Source organism: Lottia gigantea, assembly GCF_000327385.1.
Source record: "Lottia gigantea unplaced genomic scaffold LOTGIsca_196, whole genome shotgun sequence".
In the NCBI taxonomy this organism is placed as follows: Eukaryota; Metazoa; Mollusca; class Gastropoda; family Lottiidae; genus Lottia; species Lottia gigantea.
Window position 1 is genome coordinate 180,645 of NW_008708384.1, and position 17,548 is coordinate 198,192.

The 17,548-nt window shown below is 32.1% G+C and overlaps 3 protein-coding genes across 3 annotated transcripts in view; 1 reads left to right on the top strand and 2 right to left on the bottom strand.

The window, feature by feature from the left end:
* The window catches only part of LOTGIDRAFT_239135 (hypothetical protein), a gene marked incomplete at its 3' end in the record, with an annotated part of 12,792 nt that extends 3,429 nt beyond the window's left edge, over positions 1 to 9,363 (bottom strand). Inside the window, exons 1-13 of the mRNA XM_009053024.1 lie at positions 9,324 to 9,363; positions 8,557 to 8,757; positions 8,030 to 8,213; positions 7,692 to 7,800; positions 7,242 to 7,339; positions 6,964 to 7,041; positions 5,088 to 5,167; positions 3,134 to 3,242; positions 2,838 to 2,935; positions 2,214 to 2,288; positions 1,503 to 1,603; positions 753 to 880; positions 99 to 254 (exon numbers count right to left, since the gene is read on the bottom strand). Coding sequence (XP_009051272.1) covers positions 99 to 254; positions 753 to 880; positions 1,503 to 1,603; positions 2,214 to 2,288; positions 2,838 to 2,935; positions 3,134 to 3,242; positions 5,088 to 5,167; positions 6,964 to 7,041; positions 7,242 to 7,339; positions 7,692 to 7,800; positions 8,030 to 8,213; positions 8,557 to 8,726 — 1,386 coding nt within the window. The 5' untranslated portion in view covers positions 8,727 to 8,757; positions 9,324 to 9,363. The remainder of the gene's footprint in view (positions 1 to 98; positions 255 to 752; positions 881 to 1,502; positions 1,604 to 2,213; positions 2,289 to 2,837; positions 2,936 to 3,133; positions 3,243 to 5,087; positions 5,168 to 6,963; positions 7,042 to 7,241; positions 7,340 to 7,691; positions 7,801 to 8,029; positions 8,214 to 8,556; positions 8,758 to 9,323) is intronic.
* A 1,001-nt stretch (positions 9,364 to 10,364) lies between these two features.
* Positions 10,365 to 14,225, top strand: LOTGIDRAFT_151687 (hypothetical protein). Its single transcript, XM_009053025.1, has 6 exons — positions 10,365 to 10,516; positions 11,043 to 11,173; positions 11,691 to 11,781; positions 12,410 to 12,552; positions 13,438 to 13,567; positions 14,002 to 14,225. The coding sequence occupies exons 1-6, from the start codon at positions 10,409 to 10,411 to the stop codon at positions 14,098 to 14,100; spliced, it is 702 nt and encodes a 233-aa protein (XP_009051273.1). The 5' UTR covers positions 10,365 to 10,408; the 3' UTR covers positions 14,101 to 14,225.
* A 1,405-nt stretch (positions 14,226 to 15,630) lies between these two features.
* LOTGIDRAFT_174442 (hypothetical protein) overlaps positions 15,631 to 17,548 on the bottom strand; it is a gene marked incomplete at both ends in the record, with an annotated part of 2,784 nt that continues 866 nt past the window's right edge. Inside the window, 2 exons of the mRNA XM_009053026.1 lie at positions 15,631 to 15,724; positions 16,612 to 17,453. Of these exons, the coding sequence (XP_009051274.1) occupies positions 15,631 to 15,724; positions 16,612 to 17,453 (936 nt within the window). The remainder of the gene's footprint in view (positions 15,725 to 16,611; positions 17,454 to 17,548) is intronic.

Here is a 17,548-nt window from a genome sequence, read left to right on the forward strand (position 1 = left end):
AACCTTTTTTAATCTCTTTAATAGGTGGGTAGATTTAACAAGTTAATGGCTACATCTAGCTAAAGCTGATATCACAATCTCAAAAATTTAGTAGTTACCTGAAAAAATTTGAGTGAATCTTCATGTTCTCTTCTCTGCTGTTCATTTAAACGTTTCTTAAACCTGGCTTCTAATATAGATTGTTGATTCTCTCTTTTTACTTTCTTCTCTTTTAGATTAGACTGTAGCTGGTTAATTCTTCTATCATTATGTTCCTAAAATATACCAACATTCTTTTATTCTTTTAACCTTTTGTGTATTTTCGGACATGTGCATTGGAGTATATTTTTAGTACATATACATTATAGTCAAAAAGAAGTGTAAAACCTGAAGGGACAGGTGCGCCATTTATGGGGTTGATTTGAGACTTGAATATATGTAAATATTCTTCAGAAGTACTAGATATGTAGGAAAATCGCATAATTTCTTCAAATATATCTCAAACCTATTTCTATAGATGTCATTTCTATATATGGCAGTGTCTCAAGAAAAGGTGACTTGTCTTTTTAACTTTCAAATGCAGATAAACACTATTACTGATTAGCTTAGCTACCATTAATGTTATGCTGAAACCGAACCAAAAAATATAAACTTTACGAATTTCATAAGAGATTAGTCTCTCTGAGGCAATAGAGTGAGAGTTTTGTCCACCAAATATTGGCTCAATCACTAAATATAATGAGCTTTATGGAAAAGAAATATCAGATTGGTACCTGAACTCTTTGATTCATTTCTCGGACTTTTTTATCCATTTCTACATTGATGGCCTCCTCATTCAATAAACGTTGAGTATTAGTATTATTAGCTAGTCTCATTTTAGTATCAGTTAAACGACGCTGCTCTAAAATACAAACAGTCAGACAAAAATTAATGTGGAAACGCTTCATCAGTTTACCCTATTTAGGGTAGGGTTTCAGAAGAAACTGATTTTTGTCCCATATGAACAAATGGATGCTTAACTCTTTTCAGCTCTACCACTATGCATCAATGTATACTCATCAATGTATATGCATCAATGTATACGTATATGCATCAATGTATATGTATACGCATCAATGTATACGCATCAATGTATACAATGACTGATGTGAGAATGGACCCTTCAATCATTGAGCTAGCCTCTAACTGAAATTAGTTGTCCTATCTTGGTTGGCGTGTGAAAGTCTAGTGAACTTAACTTTTCATTATTCTATGTGATTCATTTAAAATGGGTAAGAAAATTCCAGAAAAAATCAGGCCACGTATACTTGAAGAAGATAATAACCTGGGGCATCCTAATGCTAAGATGGTTTCGAGAATACATGGTCAGGGGGTGTTGTCCAGAACTAGCTGATAGTCGTTATTGTTATAAAAATAACTCTTTTAAAAATGTGTTTCATTAAGAGCTTGTCACACTCACTCTAAATGTCTAAGTCTAAAATCCATCAAGGATAAAAGACAATATTTGAAACTAGTAAACCTACCATCACGTTTTTTAATATCTAAGTGATGTTTAGTACGACTTAAATCAGCACTCAACTTTCTATTATAAGATTCTGTTGTTTTGATATCACCATCACTTTTCCTACAAAAACAGACCATTTTTTTTTTAATCATTGAAATAGTCTTTTTTTACTCAGTTATTAACTTCTGCCATCACATGACCTGGAAAATGTTTTTGTCAAGACAGTCATTTTAAACCTTTACCAGGACATCTGGTGGTTGAGGATTCTAATTTTGGATGGCGTATGAAAGTCTGGTAACCTTTATTAAGGTATCTTTCTTTGTTATTCTAGTCTACCCAGCTGTAAATGGGTTATCCAAAAAGAGAAATGCTAAGATTTTTGGCCAAGGACCAGATAGTAATAAGGATCCTTGTAAACCTATGTTGTTATTCTTGTAAAAAATGGTTTCTTTTCAACTAGAATCTCCCCCAGAACAGCTTTGGCTCTATTTATTGACACCAAAATTAGAAGAAGCATGAACCAAAATACTAATCTTTTCATGCGACATCATGGTAACAAGTATTTTAAATGTATTGAAATGAACTAAATTTGGCAATTATTTAATCTTTTCTAGCTATTAAGCAATTTTCACAAGTGAAGAAACCATATTTAAGCATGTTTGTTTTATAATGTTCCCAGTCCTGGTAGGTATAAGTGCCCACACAATCATTTAATAATTCTATTACTTACGCCAGTTTAGAAGAGAATTCCATATCATTATTTAAATCATCTTCGATTCTTTTTTTCTCATCTTCTTTTTTCTTCCTAAAATTTCAAGTAATTGTTATCAGTAATTGTTATAGGTAATATTATCATTGTATTTGTTATTGGTTATATTATTGTTATTAGTTATGTATTTGTTATCAGTTATGTTTTTTTATCAGTTATGTATTTGTTATCAGTTATATCAGTTATGTTTTTGTTATCAGTTATGTAGTTGTTATCAGTTATATCAGTTATGCTTTTGTTATTGGTTATGTAATTGTTATTAGTTATGTATATGTTATCAGTTATGTATTTGTTATCAGTTATGTATTTGTTATCAGTTATATCAGTTATGTATTTGTTATTAGTTATGTTATTGTAATCAGTTATGTAATTGTAATCAGTTAAGTAATTGTCATCAGTTATATCAGTTATGTAATTGTCATCAGTTATATCAGTTATGTAATTGTAATCAGTTATGTAATTGTCATCAGTTAAGTAAAATGACCATCAGTTATGTAAAATAAGCTCAAAGCTAAGCACAACTTTTTGACCCAGACATAAGAAATTGAAGAATGTAATCCCATTGTCACATTTATTTACACATACCTTGCAGTTTCAATCTGTTTAGTTTTCCCTTTTACAGTCTCCATATTTAATGATAGAGCTAGAGCAGCTGCTTCCTGCTTCAATCGGAACTCTTCATTCTATAAGATTAAAATTGTTAGACTTGACACAATCATTGCATTCTCTTTGAGAAAGGAAAACCATTTACATTGTATGAACTAGTTAGGTATCCCTGACATGTCCCATTAAACATAAAAATATTTTTGAAAAATGAATGTCCCCATAAATCAATGAAAATGGGTTTCCTTCAATATGGATGATCTAACAGTATTTCTTACCTCTTTCAACTTCAATTTATTTTCATATTCTTCATTCAATCTGTTGACTTCTGTTCTTTTAAGTTCTATCTCAGATAGTTTACTTCTGTATTTACGTGCTAAATCTGTCCTACAAGAGAAGCCATCTGTTATCAGAACACCCACTTGATCTAGTTTTGGGACCAAATGGCAAGTTTTAACTTTCTCCAGGCCTAACATAAACAGTCTTTTTCAAAAGGCAATTTTGGTCTGAGAGTTCAAAAAAGGTTTTTAATTCTCTTACTAGCTGCTATTTGTCCATAAATAATATTTTAATCAAGAGGAAACTTAATCTTGTCAAGTTCTCTGGAATTCTATGAACCAGAAAAAGTATAAAATGTCCCTGATACACATACTAAGGCATGAAACCCATTTTGAATTTCTTTAAAGGGGCAGATGCACCATTTTAGGGGGTTGATTTTAGTTTTGAATATATAATAATAGTCTTCAGAAGTACTAGAAATGTAAGAAAATCGCATAATTCCTTTAAAAATACTTCAAACTAGGAATTTTACTCACTATTTCTATATATTTCTTTTCTATATATCACTGAGTATCTTAAATTGACGAGTCGTCATTTTAACATTCAAACACAGATAATTTTGGACACTTTGATTTGACTTAGCTAAAAATTTCCGTTTCTGAGACTATGATTGGTCAAAAAATGGCGCACCTATCGCTTAAAATACACAGAGTTTGATTATAATAAAACGCACTGGTATAAAATAAAATTGTGTTATGTTATGAAATCCAATTTATAACTCTTAATGATGTTCAAGAATTGTAAATACTGATTATGTTTATTGGTAACAAAAGGTTTGGAAAAATGTTGCCACCATACTATCAAAACCCATAGGTGAATATATAATGTTAGAGTTCAAGGAAGTAAGCTTTTAGGAAATAGACTAGATTAGCAGAAATATAGAGAATTACCCAATAGGAAATGAATTGACCTACAAATAGATTACAATATGTCACTTATCGTTAAGTGCCAATTCGTATCTCCAATAAAGATTACAACAGAACATTTCCTTGCATTTTACTAAGTACTAGGATATATCATACTGGTATCAATATAAATAGTGGTATAATGGGAATTTATATAACAATAACAATTAATACAGGTGTATCATTTAAATGTGAGAAGCCTATATTGCAATGTATTTGGTTCTTCTTATCCTTATGAGGAAAAAAATGCTGCTTTATCAGGTGACATAATAAATGACCATGCAAACCGGATCATTGGTCACATGAAAAAGCAGGGGTTTTTTTCTGCCACCAAATGATTTCAGAGCAAGTTTAATATCAAAAAAAGTTTCCAGTATTTATTGGGTCACGATGATAAATTCCCAGTGTTTATTGGGCAATAATGATATCAGATAAACTTTTCAGTGTTTATTGGGTCATAATGATATCAGATAAAGTTTTCAGTATTTATTGGGTCATAATGATATCAGATAAATTTTTCAGTGTTTATTGGGTCATAATGATATCAGATAAATTTTTCAGTGTTTATTGGGTCATAATGATATCAGATAAAATTTTCAGAGTTTAATGAGTCATAATGATATCAGATAAAGTTTTCAGTGTTTATTGGGTCATAATGATATCAGATAAATTTCCAGTGTTTATTGGGTCATAATGATTTTAGATAAATTTTCAGTGTTTATTGGGTCATAATAATATCAGATAAATTTCCAGTGTTTAGTGGGTCATAATAATGTCAGATAAAATTTTCAGAGTTTAATGAGTCATAATGATTGCTTAAAAATAACATCATTAGAACAGGACTGTTGTAGAAAATGTGTTAGATTACAATGAAGATGAAAAATATCAAAAATAAATAAATTCTTGTCTCAATTAGGTAGGTTATGGCGTGAAGATTAGGCTAAATAAAAAATTTAAAAAAAAAGCAAACTAATGATTTCTAACTTACTTTGTTAAATCTACTTTTCTACCATCATCTTTTATAGAAAGGTTTGTACTTTGTGATTTTTGGATTCTAGCTAAGGTTGTCTGAAAGAGCATAGTGATGAAAGTGATGCAGAGTGAATCCAGACTGTGCAAAATAAAAAGAATTATCTTGAACCACAACAAAAAGATCAAGGTCTTGAGCGCCCATTTAGAATAAAAGAATGATGCAGATACAAAAATACAAGCAGACAAGAAATGAAAAAAGCTAACTACATTGTAATTTTTGAAGGCTGTAAAAGGTATTTTTTTTATGTGTATTAGAGACTCTTATAGCTTCAATGTGCACTGTTTCAATTTTTAGTCAGACGTCTGTTGTTTTTGCTAAAAGCAGGTTCTTAGATATTATTAGCAGATTGTATAATAGTGACATCATGTACCAGATAGCATTTCTATAATTACAAGAACCACAGGCATCTGACAGAAAATTGAAATGATGCAAAGTTATACAATATCAAATCACATAAAAAAAGCTTAAAGATGGTTTTCCTTATATTTTAGTGTCAAATTCAGCAAACTATTTGATTAATTGGTATTTCTAATGAATTATCATGTATTCTTAATCATATCATTATGTTCTTATTGCATATATATGAGTTTTAACCAATCATTAATGTCCATGTATGTACAGTCTGGATAAACAAAAAGGGCTTTTTGACCTTTCTTGATTGGTCATTTGAATTTTGCTTGCAATTCTCTTCTAATTTAGCTAATTATGAATTAATTATGGACAAATGAGACAAAATGGTATTTTCCAATTCTACTTTTTATTCTTATAAGTATTAGCATTTTCATTTTCAAAAATGAAAATAAGGGAATCCATCTTTAAAAACCTCTTACCAATCCATTTTAGACCTCCTATATGTGACCTAATAACCTTTAGAATATTCTTCTTCAATTACATCGTTTTTCATGGGAACTATCTTAGGAAATGTTCAAAAATAATCTTGCAATGTGCTCAACGGTTATTGTTTTTATCAAGTTCTTGATCACAAAATTACCTTCATAGTTCATTTTTGGTTCTTCAACTTTAGAGGGCAAAGAGGTACCATGATATATAGCGCACAGACAAAGATTAGAGGTACAAGAATTTAAAGATTGGAATCAAGAATCTATCTAATCATCTACAGAAATATCTGATCTAGCTACAGGAAAAGAAGGATTCTAATCTACATCAATAAAGATTAGGACTGAGACCTAGACATACTTAGCTCGATACAACTGTCTGCCCATAAAGTTTTCCTCTTCCGTTTGAGCAGTCTTATCAGTTATCCTATACTTTACCCGCTGAAACAGTTAATCCTTCATTTTAAAGGATACCTTTCCACAAATTATAAACTGTTCTTATATAAAGGATACCTTTCCACAAATTATAAACTGTTCTTATAAGCTTATAAGATTAATGGATACCTTTCTATAAATTATAAACTGTTCTTATATAAAGGATACCTTTCCACAAATTATAAACTGTTCTTAACTAAAGGATACCTTTCCACAAATTATAAACTGTTCTTATAAGCTTATAAGATTAAAGGATACCTTTCTATAAATTATAAACTGTTCTTATATAAAGGAACCTTTCCACAAATTATAAACTGTACTTAACTAAAGGATACCTTTCCAGAAATTATAATCTGTTCTTATATAAGAGTAAAGGATACCTTTCTACAAATTATAAAGTGTTCTTATATAACAGTAAAAGATACCTTTCCAGAAATTATAAACTGTTCTTATATAAGAGTAAAGGATACCTTTCCACAAATTATAAACTGTTCTAATATAAGAGTAAAAGATACCTTTCCACAAATCATAAACTGTTCTTATATAAGAGTAAAGGATACCTTTCCAGAAATTATAAACTGTTCTAATATAAGAGTAAAAGATACCTTTCCACAAATCATAAACTGTTCTAATATAAGCTTGAAGGATACATGAAAATGGTTTTTGATGTGTATCCTCAAGAAATCAGATGAGACTGAATGTGGGTCATCAGTAAAATACTGCACAACCATTGTAGACTAGTAATTCAGTGTTTAGATAAATTAGCCTTTTCATGTTTTGATTGTTTAATAACAACAACAAAACTCATATTAAAATCAAAATGGCCGACATATCTTACCTGTTCTTTATTATGAATATGATCTTGTTGTAATATAGTATACTTCTCTAAAGAATGAGATAACTTCTTTGATTCAGCCATTTTCTTTTTATTGATAGCTAAAAGAAAAAAAATTGTTTTATAAGATTATAGAAACCAGAGGGAAGCCAAAAGAACTTTTAATTATCAATATTTGTACTTAAAAATTATTCAAACTCTGACTTGAACAATTTTAGACTATAAGCTGATATATCTTTCATTCTTTGAAAACTTGTGGATGCTATCAGCCACATAAAATTTCATATATAGCCTATATAAGCAATCTGAGAAGCAGACATAACCAAGTAATATCATGTATAATGTTTTGAATGTTTTAACAGTTTTTCTAGTTTGAACATATAATTTCAAATCGTTTTAAACTGAGTATTCAAAGGGCTAAATATCAAATGAAATAATGGAATAATGACTGACCATTTTCATAATCTCTTAATGTATGACGTACAGCTTGTTGGTTTTTAACAATGTCTCCTTCAGTCCTCTTTAATTCTCTTTCTTGTTGTTTATGTTGCCACATTAAATCCTAGGGAAAAAAATTATCTGACCAAATTTTGTAATTGAAAACAGAAATGCAATATTTCGATATCTTTTATTCTATGGACCAAAAACCATTCCAAAACAAATAGCATGTAATTAAAATTTCATTTTGAATATCTTGTGAAATTACAAATAAAGCTCCATTTGGTCTGAGGGCAAAATGTTTTCTTGTTTTCCTCATATATTTATTGAGTTTAACATTTTCTAAAACAAACCTCTATAACTTTCAGACATTTTTCATGTTTGGTACCATCTTCCTCTGCATTTCTATGGAAAGTTATGAGATCAATTCTGGGAGAACTAGATGAGCGTAATGGGTTATCCTTCTTTCTTTGATAGGTGTAACTATAGCGACCAGAGTCAACAAAACCATCAGGACACACTTTTCTTTCTTGTTCCCTACAAAATAAACACCAGATATCATTACATATTGCATATATGTTTCCTTTAAATTCAACATAGTTTCCTAACCTCTGGCCCTATTTTACCTTATCCACTATGATGAAAGCAGTGATCATAACTATGTACAAGGCTCTCATATCTAACTCATTGGTTTCATCTGCTTGTGCACTTGTCGACCCAGCTGCAAATGGGTATAGAAAAGATCAATACAAAGAGGTTTGGCCAAGACCAAGCTGGTAGACGGAATACTCTGGAACCTAAGTTGTTTCTTTCTTTACTTTACATGTCAGAACTTTTCTGATTCAAGAATTAAATTTTCAACTCTCAAATAAATACTCACTTAAGAAAAGATGCATAGTTTTTGGCCTGTTTGCCTTTTTCATTTTCCACATGTTCACCACTTTGTCTAATGGACTTAGTAACAATGGGGGCACTATCTGGTCTCTGTATTAAATGATAACGGCTCTGTAACAGAGAGTTCCTTTCAAATGGTAAATTTGTTAATACCATTATGTTCTCTGATCAACCAAGAACATCAATTCTGAAACAACAATGAGAAGAGCCTTATCACACACAAGACGTTAACTAAATTCAACATGAATGACTGTAGAAATAAGATGAATATTAAGTAATGATAAAAAAAATGGATAAGCTTACAGAGTTACTTAGGGGGGAAGGGGAGATAATGATGCTGGGTTAGGGGGTGATGAGTTCAGTCTGCCAAGAACTAGGCCTAGTGATTGTTTGACTTGCTCAACACTGGACAAGTAAAAGCATCCTAACATTGTTGAAGTGTTAATGTCATTTGACCACAAAAATTATATCTCAATCTCAAATATTTATGATGTTCTCCTTCTGCAAATGACAAAATTATCTGCAAAAGACAAAATTACCAATAATAGTCTCACAGTTGAGTTTATATTGTGTGTTGTGCAACAATGTCTTCATGGGCCACCATACATTTCCTTAGAAACTGTAATTAAAGGTCAATTATCGAAATATAATTCATATGTCTTCCATGGCTAATTATCAAATATTGTTAATTAATTATCTAAATATTCATATTTTTATTTTTAAATCAGTGTCAGTGAAAATATCAATATTTACCTTGAATTCTTTATTCTGAAGTAATAAGTAAACACTTGCTTGGTAGTTTTGACAGTCATCCGTTCGATATGAAACAAATTCGTAACTAGTTAATTTTCCATGTTATTGCACGCACTATAATACGTACCCACAGTGTCCGATAGAGAAATGAAGTTATGTTATGAGTATAATCCGAGGAATTTTCTTTGAGTTTTAGCTGATATTTTGATGTGTCTCAGTGCCAGTGACAAACTTCTCTTTTAAAGAATCACTTGATTTAAGACAATATGGTCTAAAGAAAAACTGTGATTTTTTTTTTCGACTTTTTTGAGAATGCAGAGAAACACGTTTGAAATTTTTTAAACATGATTTACTAATATGAAAAGTATAAAAAGTCATGGAGCCCTATATTATTGAATTGGGAATGTTTTGGACTACCATTCCCCACATCTTAACTATTTTTGCCAATTATTCACCAGCCCAATAGGTAAGCATAAAAAATCTCTCTTAAATTTCACTTAGTTTAAGCTATACTTTATTATCAATAACGCTTAAACAAGTCACGGTTTATACATGTATGCTAATCCAGCCGGAGATGAGACAGAACGTTAGTTTCGTGGTTTTTAGTCGTTTTTTAGCAGTTTCTTCAAATAAATATAGACCTATAATAAATGATATTCGCATACTTCTGTAAAATACTGCAGAATCAATTTTTTCGGACTATAATGCAGTAGCCGATAAACATCAAAATATCGGAAAAATACTGTAAAGAATCAGAGAGTTTCGGACTACATCTCTTTTTAAATCTCACTACATTAGGTTTAAAATTCTGACTTTACCTATATCTACATTTCAAAAACCTGACATGAAATTCTTTGATAAAGATTTTTTCTGCAGAATGTAAATAAAACACTATCATGCTGCAAGATATCTTTAGTAACGTATTTGTACACGAGTTAAAATTTTATGGTTACGTTTTGGTTGGATACCATCGTTGTTACGGTAAACTATAATCGACTGACAACTTCCGGATTTAATGTTTACATTTTTCTACAGCTATAGAATAAGACTTTTTCATCTGAACATTTGTGTTTTTTACTGTGAAAATGGAAGAAGAGGTTGCTAGCAGTGGTGACAATATTGTCACGGAGTTTAATACTTATGAAGACTTTTTAGATTCACAAATAACATCGCTCGACCTTTATTATTTAGAGGTAAAGTAGAAAGTATGGTGGCCCATTTGTACCATTGGACCATTAGCATTGCACGAAAAACAAAGGTCAAAAATAGCAATCTATTGGGAGTCTAAACATTGGGTTATGGGTTTGGCCCGGCATGTAAGAGGGGGGGGGGGGTAATTCCAGAAGAGGACTTATTCAAATGAGCAGACTTTCACTCAACAACCAAGATTATAACCCACAACCACCATTTGTTTGACATTACGATGATGCTATTAGTGACTGTCTTAAAGCTCATTGTCGAAGACCTTTCCATATCTCCACAGTTATTGATGGATCTGTTTATTCCCAATATATAGAAGAGTTCGGTCATAGAGGTGGTTTGTATATCACATGAGGCACAACTTAAACAGTTGTAATCTGAGTGGTTTGTCCTACCATTTATCCTACACAAGTCATGGAAGTGTTTTATTTTTAGCATAACACAGCTAAGATGATTTCTCCCATTGAGGTGGCATATTCAAGTCTAAATTTTCATAATAATATTTTATATTGTCTTCAGGATGAAGAGTTAGCTAGACAGTTAGTGGAGTTAGGTTATAGAGGTAGTGGTGAAGTGTTAAAAAGAGAGGAATTTGAAGCCAGAAAACAAGCAGCTGAAGCCAGTAGATTGTCAAAACGTAGTCAACAAAAGTAAGTTTAGTTAATAAGTGTGATAGGTGCTCCATTTTTTTTAACAATCGTACCTTAGTCTCAGAAACAGAAATTTTTTAGCTAAGCCAATCAGTAATAGTAACAGCCAATGTGTGTCCAGAATAATCTGCATTTGAATGTTAAAAAGACAAGACTGCCACAGATAGAAAAGTATTTTTAAAGGAATTATGTAATTTCCGTACATTTTTAGTACTTCTGAAGACTAATAACAAATATTCAAGACTCAAATCAACCACCAAAATGGCGCATATGTCCCTTTAAAGGGGTGTGGTTGTCTAAATATTTTCATTACCAACTGGTAGAGGTCTCTCTTCTGTCCATAACACTTTTTTTTAGAACATTTTCTCTTACATTTGAATTCAACAAAAGTAAGAACCTTGACATTTTCATGTGCAGTTAATTACAATATTATGATGTCTCATGTCATAGGTTATGACTGCAGATTTCTGCTAGTTTTTTTCTTGTTATTCTTAGTTATATCTGGACTTTATTTCAGAACATTGGCCAGTTCAGGAAAAGAACTCAAAGATCCATTTTATAAATGTTTAGCTCAAAGAGAAGAGGCTAATAGAAGTGGGAAAATGACGGTAAATAATTATTAATTACAGAGCTATAGTGCAATTAATATTGTTATTTTTTAAACATTAACAATATAAGCTTACATGTATTACTGTAAAGAATAGGGCAGCAATAAATTTTTAAAAAAAACAGTCTGAGCATGAGAAATATTTTTTGGGGCCTATACCATTGTTCATGTTGATGTCAATTGATTTAAAGAGACAAATCATACTAGTCTCACAAATGGGAATTTATTTAGCTTAGACAAACAGTAATAGTGTTCATAGCTCAGCATTGAATTTGAGTTTTTAAATCCATGTGTGTCCAGAATTTGTGAATGATAAAATTACGACTCGTCATTTTAAGATACTTTGTGATATATAGAAAAGATATAGAAATAGTGAGTAAAATTCAAAATAGTTTGAGATATTTTTAAAGGAATTACGTGATTTTCATATATTTCCAGTACTTCTATTTACATATATTCAAGACTAAAATCAAAATGGCGCATCTGTCCCTTTAAATGTCTTCTGGTATTTTACTGTTTACTGATTTTCTAATTTCTTTGGTTGGTTGCAAGTAGTTCAACATTGTTCCATCTTATAAAAATGATTGTAAATATATTCCATTTATATATTATGTTTCTCAATATTTTAGACTATAGTATTTATTAGAGATAAAAATGCCAGAGGACAAGAAATATCAGGATATATTGATTTTGCTCATAGATTAAAAACAGAAGATTTCGAACCATATTTTAGTGGTAGAAAAAGATTATTACCTAGACCATCAGATCTCAGGTATGTATAAACATGAAAATAGCATCCTAAAGTTGGCTCTGGTTGACTGGTTATTCTAAGCATCTTATTGGATACATCATTAACCCACCATGATCATGTGGATGGTCTCAGATCTGACAGCTCAGGGCCCTAAATTCAATATTTGGTGAAAATTATAACTGATAACTGATGGCAACTGTGATTTGTTGTCAGAACATGTATAACTGATTGCAACTGTGATTGATGGCAACTGGCAACTGTAATTTCCATGGCAACTGTGATTTTTCTTATCAACTGATGTTCCAGTTGTCAATGCAACTGATGGAAACCGTGATTTACCAGTAGTCCATGAAACTGTGATTTAAAAGTTGTCAATGAAACTGTGATTTACCAGTTGTCAATGAAACTGTGATTTACCAGTTGTCAATGAAACTGTGATTTACCAGATTTTCCCTGTTGTCAATGAAACTGTGATTTACCAGTTGTCAATGAAACTGTGATTTACCAGTTGTCAATGAAACTGTGATTTACCAGTTGTCAATGAAACCGTGATTTACTAGTTGTCAGTGAAACTGATGGCATCTGTGATTGTCCACTTTTCAGTACAACTGATGGAAACTCTGATTTTCCAGTTTTCAGTGCAACTGATAGAAACTGCAATTTTCAGGGTAATTATTGGCAACTACGATTTTTCAATTTTCAGTGTAATTATTGGCAGCTGCGATTTTTCAATTGTCAGTGTAATTATTGGCAGCTGCGATTTTTCAATTGTCAGTGTAATTATTGGCAGCTGCGATTTTTCCAATTTTCAGTGTAATTATTGGCAACTGCGATTTTCCTGTCAGTCAAACTGATGGAAATTGTGATTTTCCAGTTGTCTGAAGAATATTTTTTGGTTTATTTTAGTTTTTACAATTGGGAAACACAAACCTCCACCTCCAATCCAACACCCAATTATCAAGTGATAGCTGAAAACGCCTCTGGTTTGTTGTTTAAAAATAAAAGAGATAGAAAAATCATCAATGTTGACCCTAAGGTATGTATGGTGATGTTGAAATGAATTGTTAGTTGCTTTAATTTCCACATTTCAAAGCACTTGTCCACTACGATGACCTGTGGTCAATCACTTTGCTCTGATACATACACACCCCGTTCATAGCGGACATCATAAAATAAAATGGAACTTTAAATACAATTACCTTTCACCACCTGATGTTGACACCATTTAGTTGACTCATTTTTCAGTTTCCTCCTGTGGAAGAATCTATAAAATGAACAGTTTATAGGATACAAGGTCTCAGTTTATTGCAGCACCCTAAAAACTGAACATCGCAGACTTTTGTTCTGACATTTTCAAAACAGTTGTCACCCTTTTATTTGTATCTGAAACGCTTCCATTTGCATCCAGATTTGACTTTTGATTCTCTATGCTGATTTCTGACATCATATTGTACTTTCTTTATGTTTCAGGCACCAAGCCCAGGTGACAATTCCACAAGAACTGTTTTAGAAACTCCAAAATACATTCAAATAGTAATCTATGACCATATCACTAGAAGAAAAACATAAACTAATTGATATCCAGTCTTTCATGTATTATTTATTATTCTTAATGAATTAAATAAATGGAATTAATTCATAAATTAATATTTATCAATAATAAATCCATTTGTAGAATAAATATTTATATTAGTATCAGTGGTGGAGCCAGGTTGACGTCCGAGAAGGGGCGAATATCTAAGGTTGTCTGAATTTCTAACCTAGCTATGAGAGTCATGCCCGAAAAACTTGCATTCGGGGCCGCAATGGAGCCCTTCGGCTCTGCCACTATCACTATTAGTAGGCCTACATGGACGTTTGTAGAAAATGCCTGAGCGAGGCAAGGCCCGGAAGGTCGAAGAATCTTGAGGCCGGTGATCTGGGGACTGCCAAATTCATCCTTATTCTGTAGGTTTCAACTAAAACCACTGTACCAGTGCTGGAATAGCTCGGTCAGTAGCGAGTGTATGTGGGTTTAAATCCTCCTCAGTGCCAGTGCTTTCTAGAGTCGGCCCGGTGTCGGCTCTCACCCCCTAATAAGATGAGATGAGATTCGGCTGTCGGCATTTTTTTTTAATAAGAATTTGAATTCAATATCAGATTCCTCCTTGATTGTTGAAAGTTGAAAAGCTTACCATAACAGTCGTCATTTACTCTTACAGTTAAATACAAATAGAAGCAAAAGCTAGAAACTGAAAGCAACTTGGAATATCTTTAATAAAGATAGTTTGCCAGACAATGTAATATACGCCAACTGGCAGCTTTGATTTCATATAATAATATTTGGCAGTAAAGTAACAATCATCAGAATGAAATATTCAACCTTCAGTTATACACATCTTTGAAACTTTTTAGGCTGATCATGAACGGTATTACTAACTTTTGTCAAAATCCGACAACATTCAAGCCTTTTAGTGCTTACGAGCTAAAACTTGAACGCCATTTCAAGAACAAGGGCAATAACTCATTCTAAATATTTTTCTGATTTTCAATAGGGTCAATTCTTTGATGATTACAAACACTCACATCAAATTCCATCAAAAATTGTTCCTTGTAGACTGTTTACGAGCATTTGTGGACGAAATGACGGACGGGTATCGTTATAAGATACGTGTGGCGACAAGAGGTAAAAAGAGTTTTAAGTAGTGAGCGCCATGTTTTATTATACAATTACAAACTACCACTAGTTGAAAAAAAATCATTCATTGTTTCTCTCAAAAGTAATATATAGTTAAGTAACCTAATTTCGTGTATATAGGATGTCTATGGCAAACTTGCTTTATGCATTTGGTGTAAAATGGGAGGTAAGCACAGTAGATCTTCTTGTGTATATTTACTATGATCTGCAAATTAAAGGGACAGATTCGATATTTTCGGTGATTGATTTGCATCTTGAATATATATTATGTTGATAGTCTTTATAAGTACTAGAAATGTACAAAAATGGCACAATTCCTTCAAAAACACCCCTAAGTAGGAAATTTTCTTTCTATTTCTATATATGTTTTTTTTCTATGTATGACTTAAGTCTTAAGTCTTAAGAATTGACGAGTCGTCTTTTTAACTATCTAACTCGTAAAATTCTGGACACAGATGGATTTGAAGGAATGACGTCACTATCGCAAAGGACCTTTTATGATAATATAAGCAGAGCCTATAATATAACCAATAATACTTTAATATCAGAAATGTATACATTATTTAGCTAGGCCAATTAGTAATAGTGTTCACAGCACACCGTCGAAATTTGAACCTGCAGATCCATATGTGTCCAGTATTATCCGCGTTTGAAAGTTAAAAAGACGAGTCGTCTTTTTTTTCGAGACATTGCCATATAGAAAAGACTTTTATGGAAATAGAAAAAGAAATTCCTAGCTTGAGATATTTTTAAAGGAATTATGCGATTTTTGTTCATTTCTAGTACTTCTGAAGAAAATGTTATATTCAAGACTGAAATGAACCTCCCAAAATGGCACATCTGTCCCTTTAAGAGCTCAAAAATTGAGAATAGAAGGGAGAGTAGGTGTCACAGAACTGTCAAGTGTACACAGCAACATGTACAAGTATTTAAGAGCTTAATGAAAAAAATAACAATGGGGGAGGGGCGAGTAAGCGTTACAGAACTGTCAAGTGGACACAGTAATAGATACATGTATTTAAGAACTCAATGAAAAATAATGACAATGGGGGAGGGGTGAGTAAGCGTCACAGAACTGTCAAGTGGACACAGCAACATGTGCTTGTATTTAAGAGCTTAATGATGAAAAGTGAGTAAGGCAAAGGGGCGGGGAGGTTTCGAATAAGGAGCACAGTAACAGGTACATGTATTTAAGAACTCACTGAAAAATAATGACAATGGGGGAGGGGCGAGTAAGGGTCACAGAACTGCCAGGTGGGCACAGCTACAGGTGTTTAAGAATCACATGATATAAAAAAAACAAGTCGAGAAGCCAAAGCCAAATCAACTCAGATCTGTAGAAACGCTACTGTAAAGATTAATATATTTCAAAATCAGATTCATAAATATTAATCATTTTATACCTTTCTTGTTTCTTACTTATAGCTTTACATCCAATTTCATAAAAATAGATTGATTCTAGTAATTTGTAGACAATCATTTTCCTGGTCACAGAGTCTCCAGTAACTTCAGACGGCTTGATTTCAAAAGTTCCGTTGTTTTCTAATTTGATCTCCCTGAAAGTATAAACCGGGGAGTTCTCATCGGGAACAGGATGTATAAAGTATACTGTGGGCAAAGGATCTCCCGTAGCCGTACAAGTTACCTCCATGGTCCTTTTACCATTCTCATCATGGGATTCCGTTCTCGAGAAGCTGTCAATTCTTATAATATTATTCACCACATAAACTTCGAAACTATATTTCATAAACCTCCCGCCTTCGAAATTCGCAATAATTTCATAAGTACCAGAATCTTCAACTGTCACATTATACGAAGTTAACACAACACTAACTTGACCTTTAAAATATCTGGTAATAAGGAACTCAAATCCCGGAAAATCATAAGATAATCTGGTTTTCAAATTTTTACGTATTGAAATATCCGTTGGTGCACCGAAAATACTGATAAAAAATGCATGTGGTAAGTTAGCTTGAAGAGCACCCTGTTTGTGAGCCTGACCCACAATGGCATTGTTCAAAAAATATGTAGAATCCTCTTGTCCCTTTGGAAAAACTGTATATCGCTTGCGGATTTCCAGAGTTATGTAATTGGCAATCTTGATCTCCTGATCGAAGTAAATAATACCATCCATTGGTTTGTCAGGATTTAGATCATATCGTGCTAATGCTTGGTATTTCCCATCTTCTAGTGTGTAATTATCAGAACCAGAATACTTAAAATGGGACTTATCATGTGTTCCTGGCTCAAAAAATTTATTCGGTTGTATATCAGTATTATTGGAAGAGTTCGCGTCTGTAGTCGAATCCAGGTTTATTGTGGTTCTAAGATTAATATGAC

Excerpts from the sequence above, each read along its gene's own strand:
- LOTGIDRAFT_151687 (XM_009053025.1), top strand. The coding sequence starts at position 10,409 with ATGGAAGAAGAGGTTGCTAGCAGTGGTGACAATATTGTCACGGAGTTT. Across the intron at positions 10,517-11,042 it reads TCGACCTTTATTATTTAGAG|GATGAAGAGTTAGCTAGACA; the intron begins GTAAAGTAGAAA and ends TATTGTCTTCAG. Across the intron at positions 13,568-14,001 it reads TCATCAATGTTGACCCTAAG|GCACCAAGCCCAGGTGACAA; the intron begins GTATGTATGGTG and ends TTTATGTTTCAG.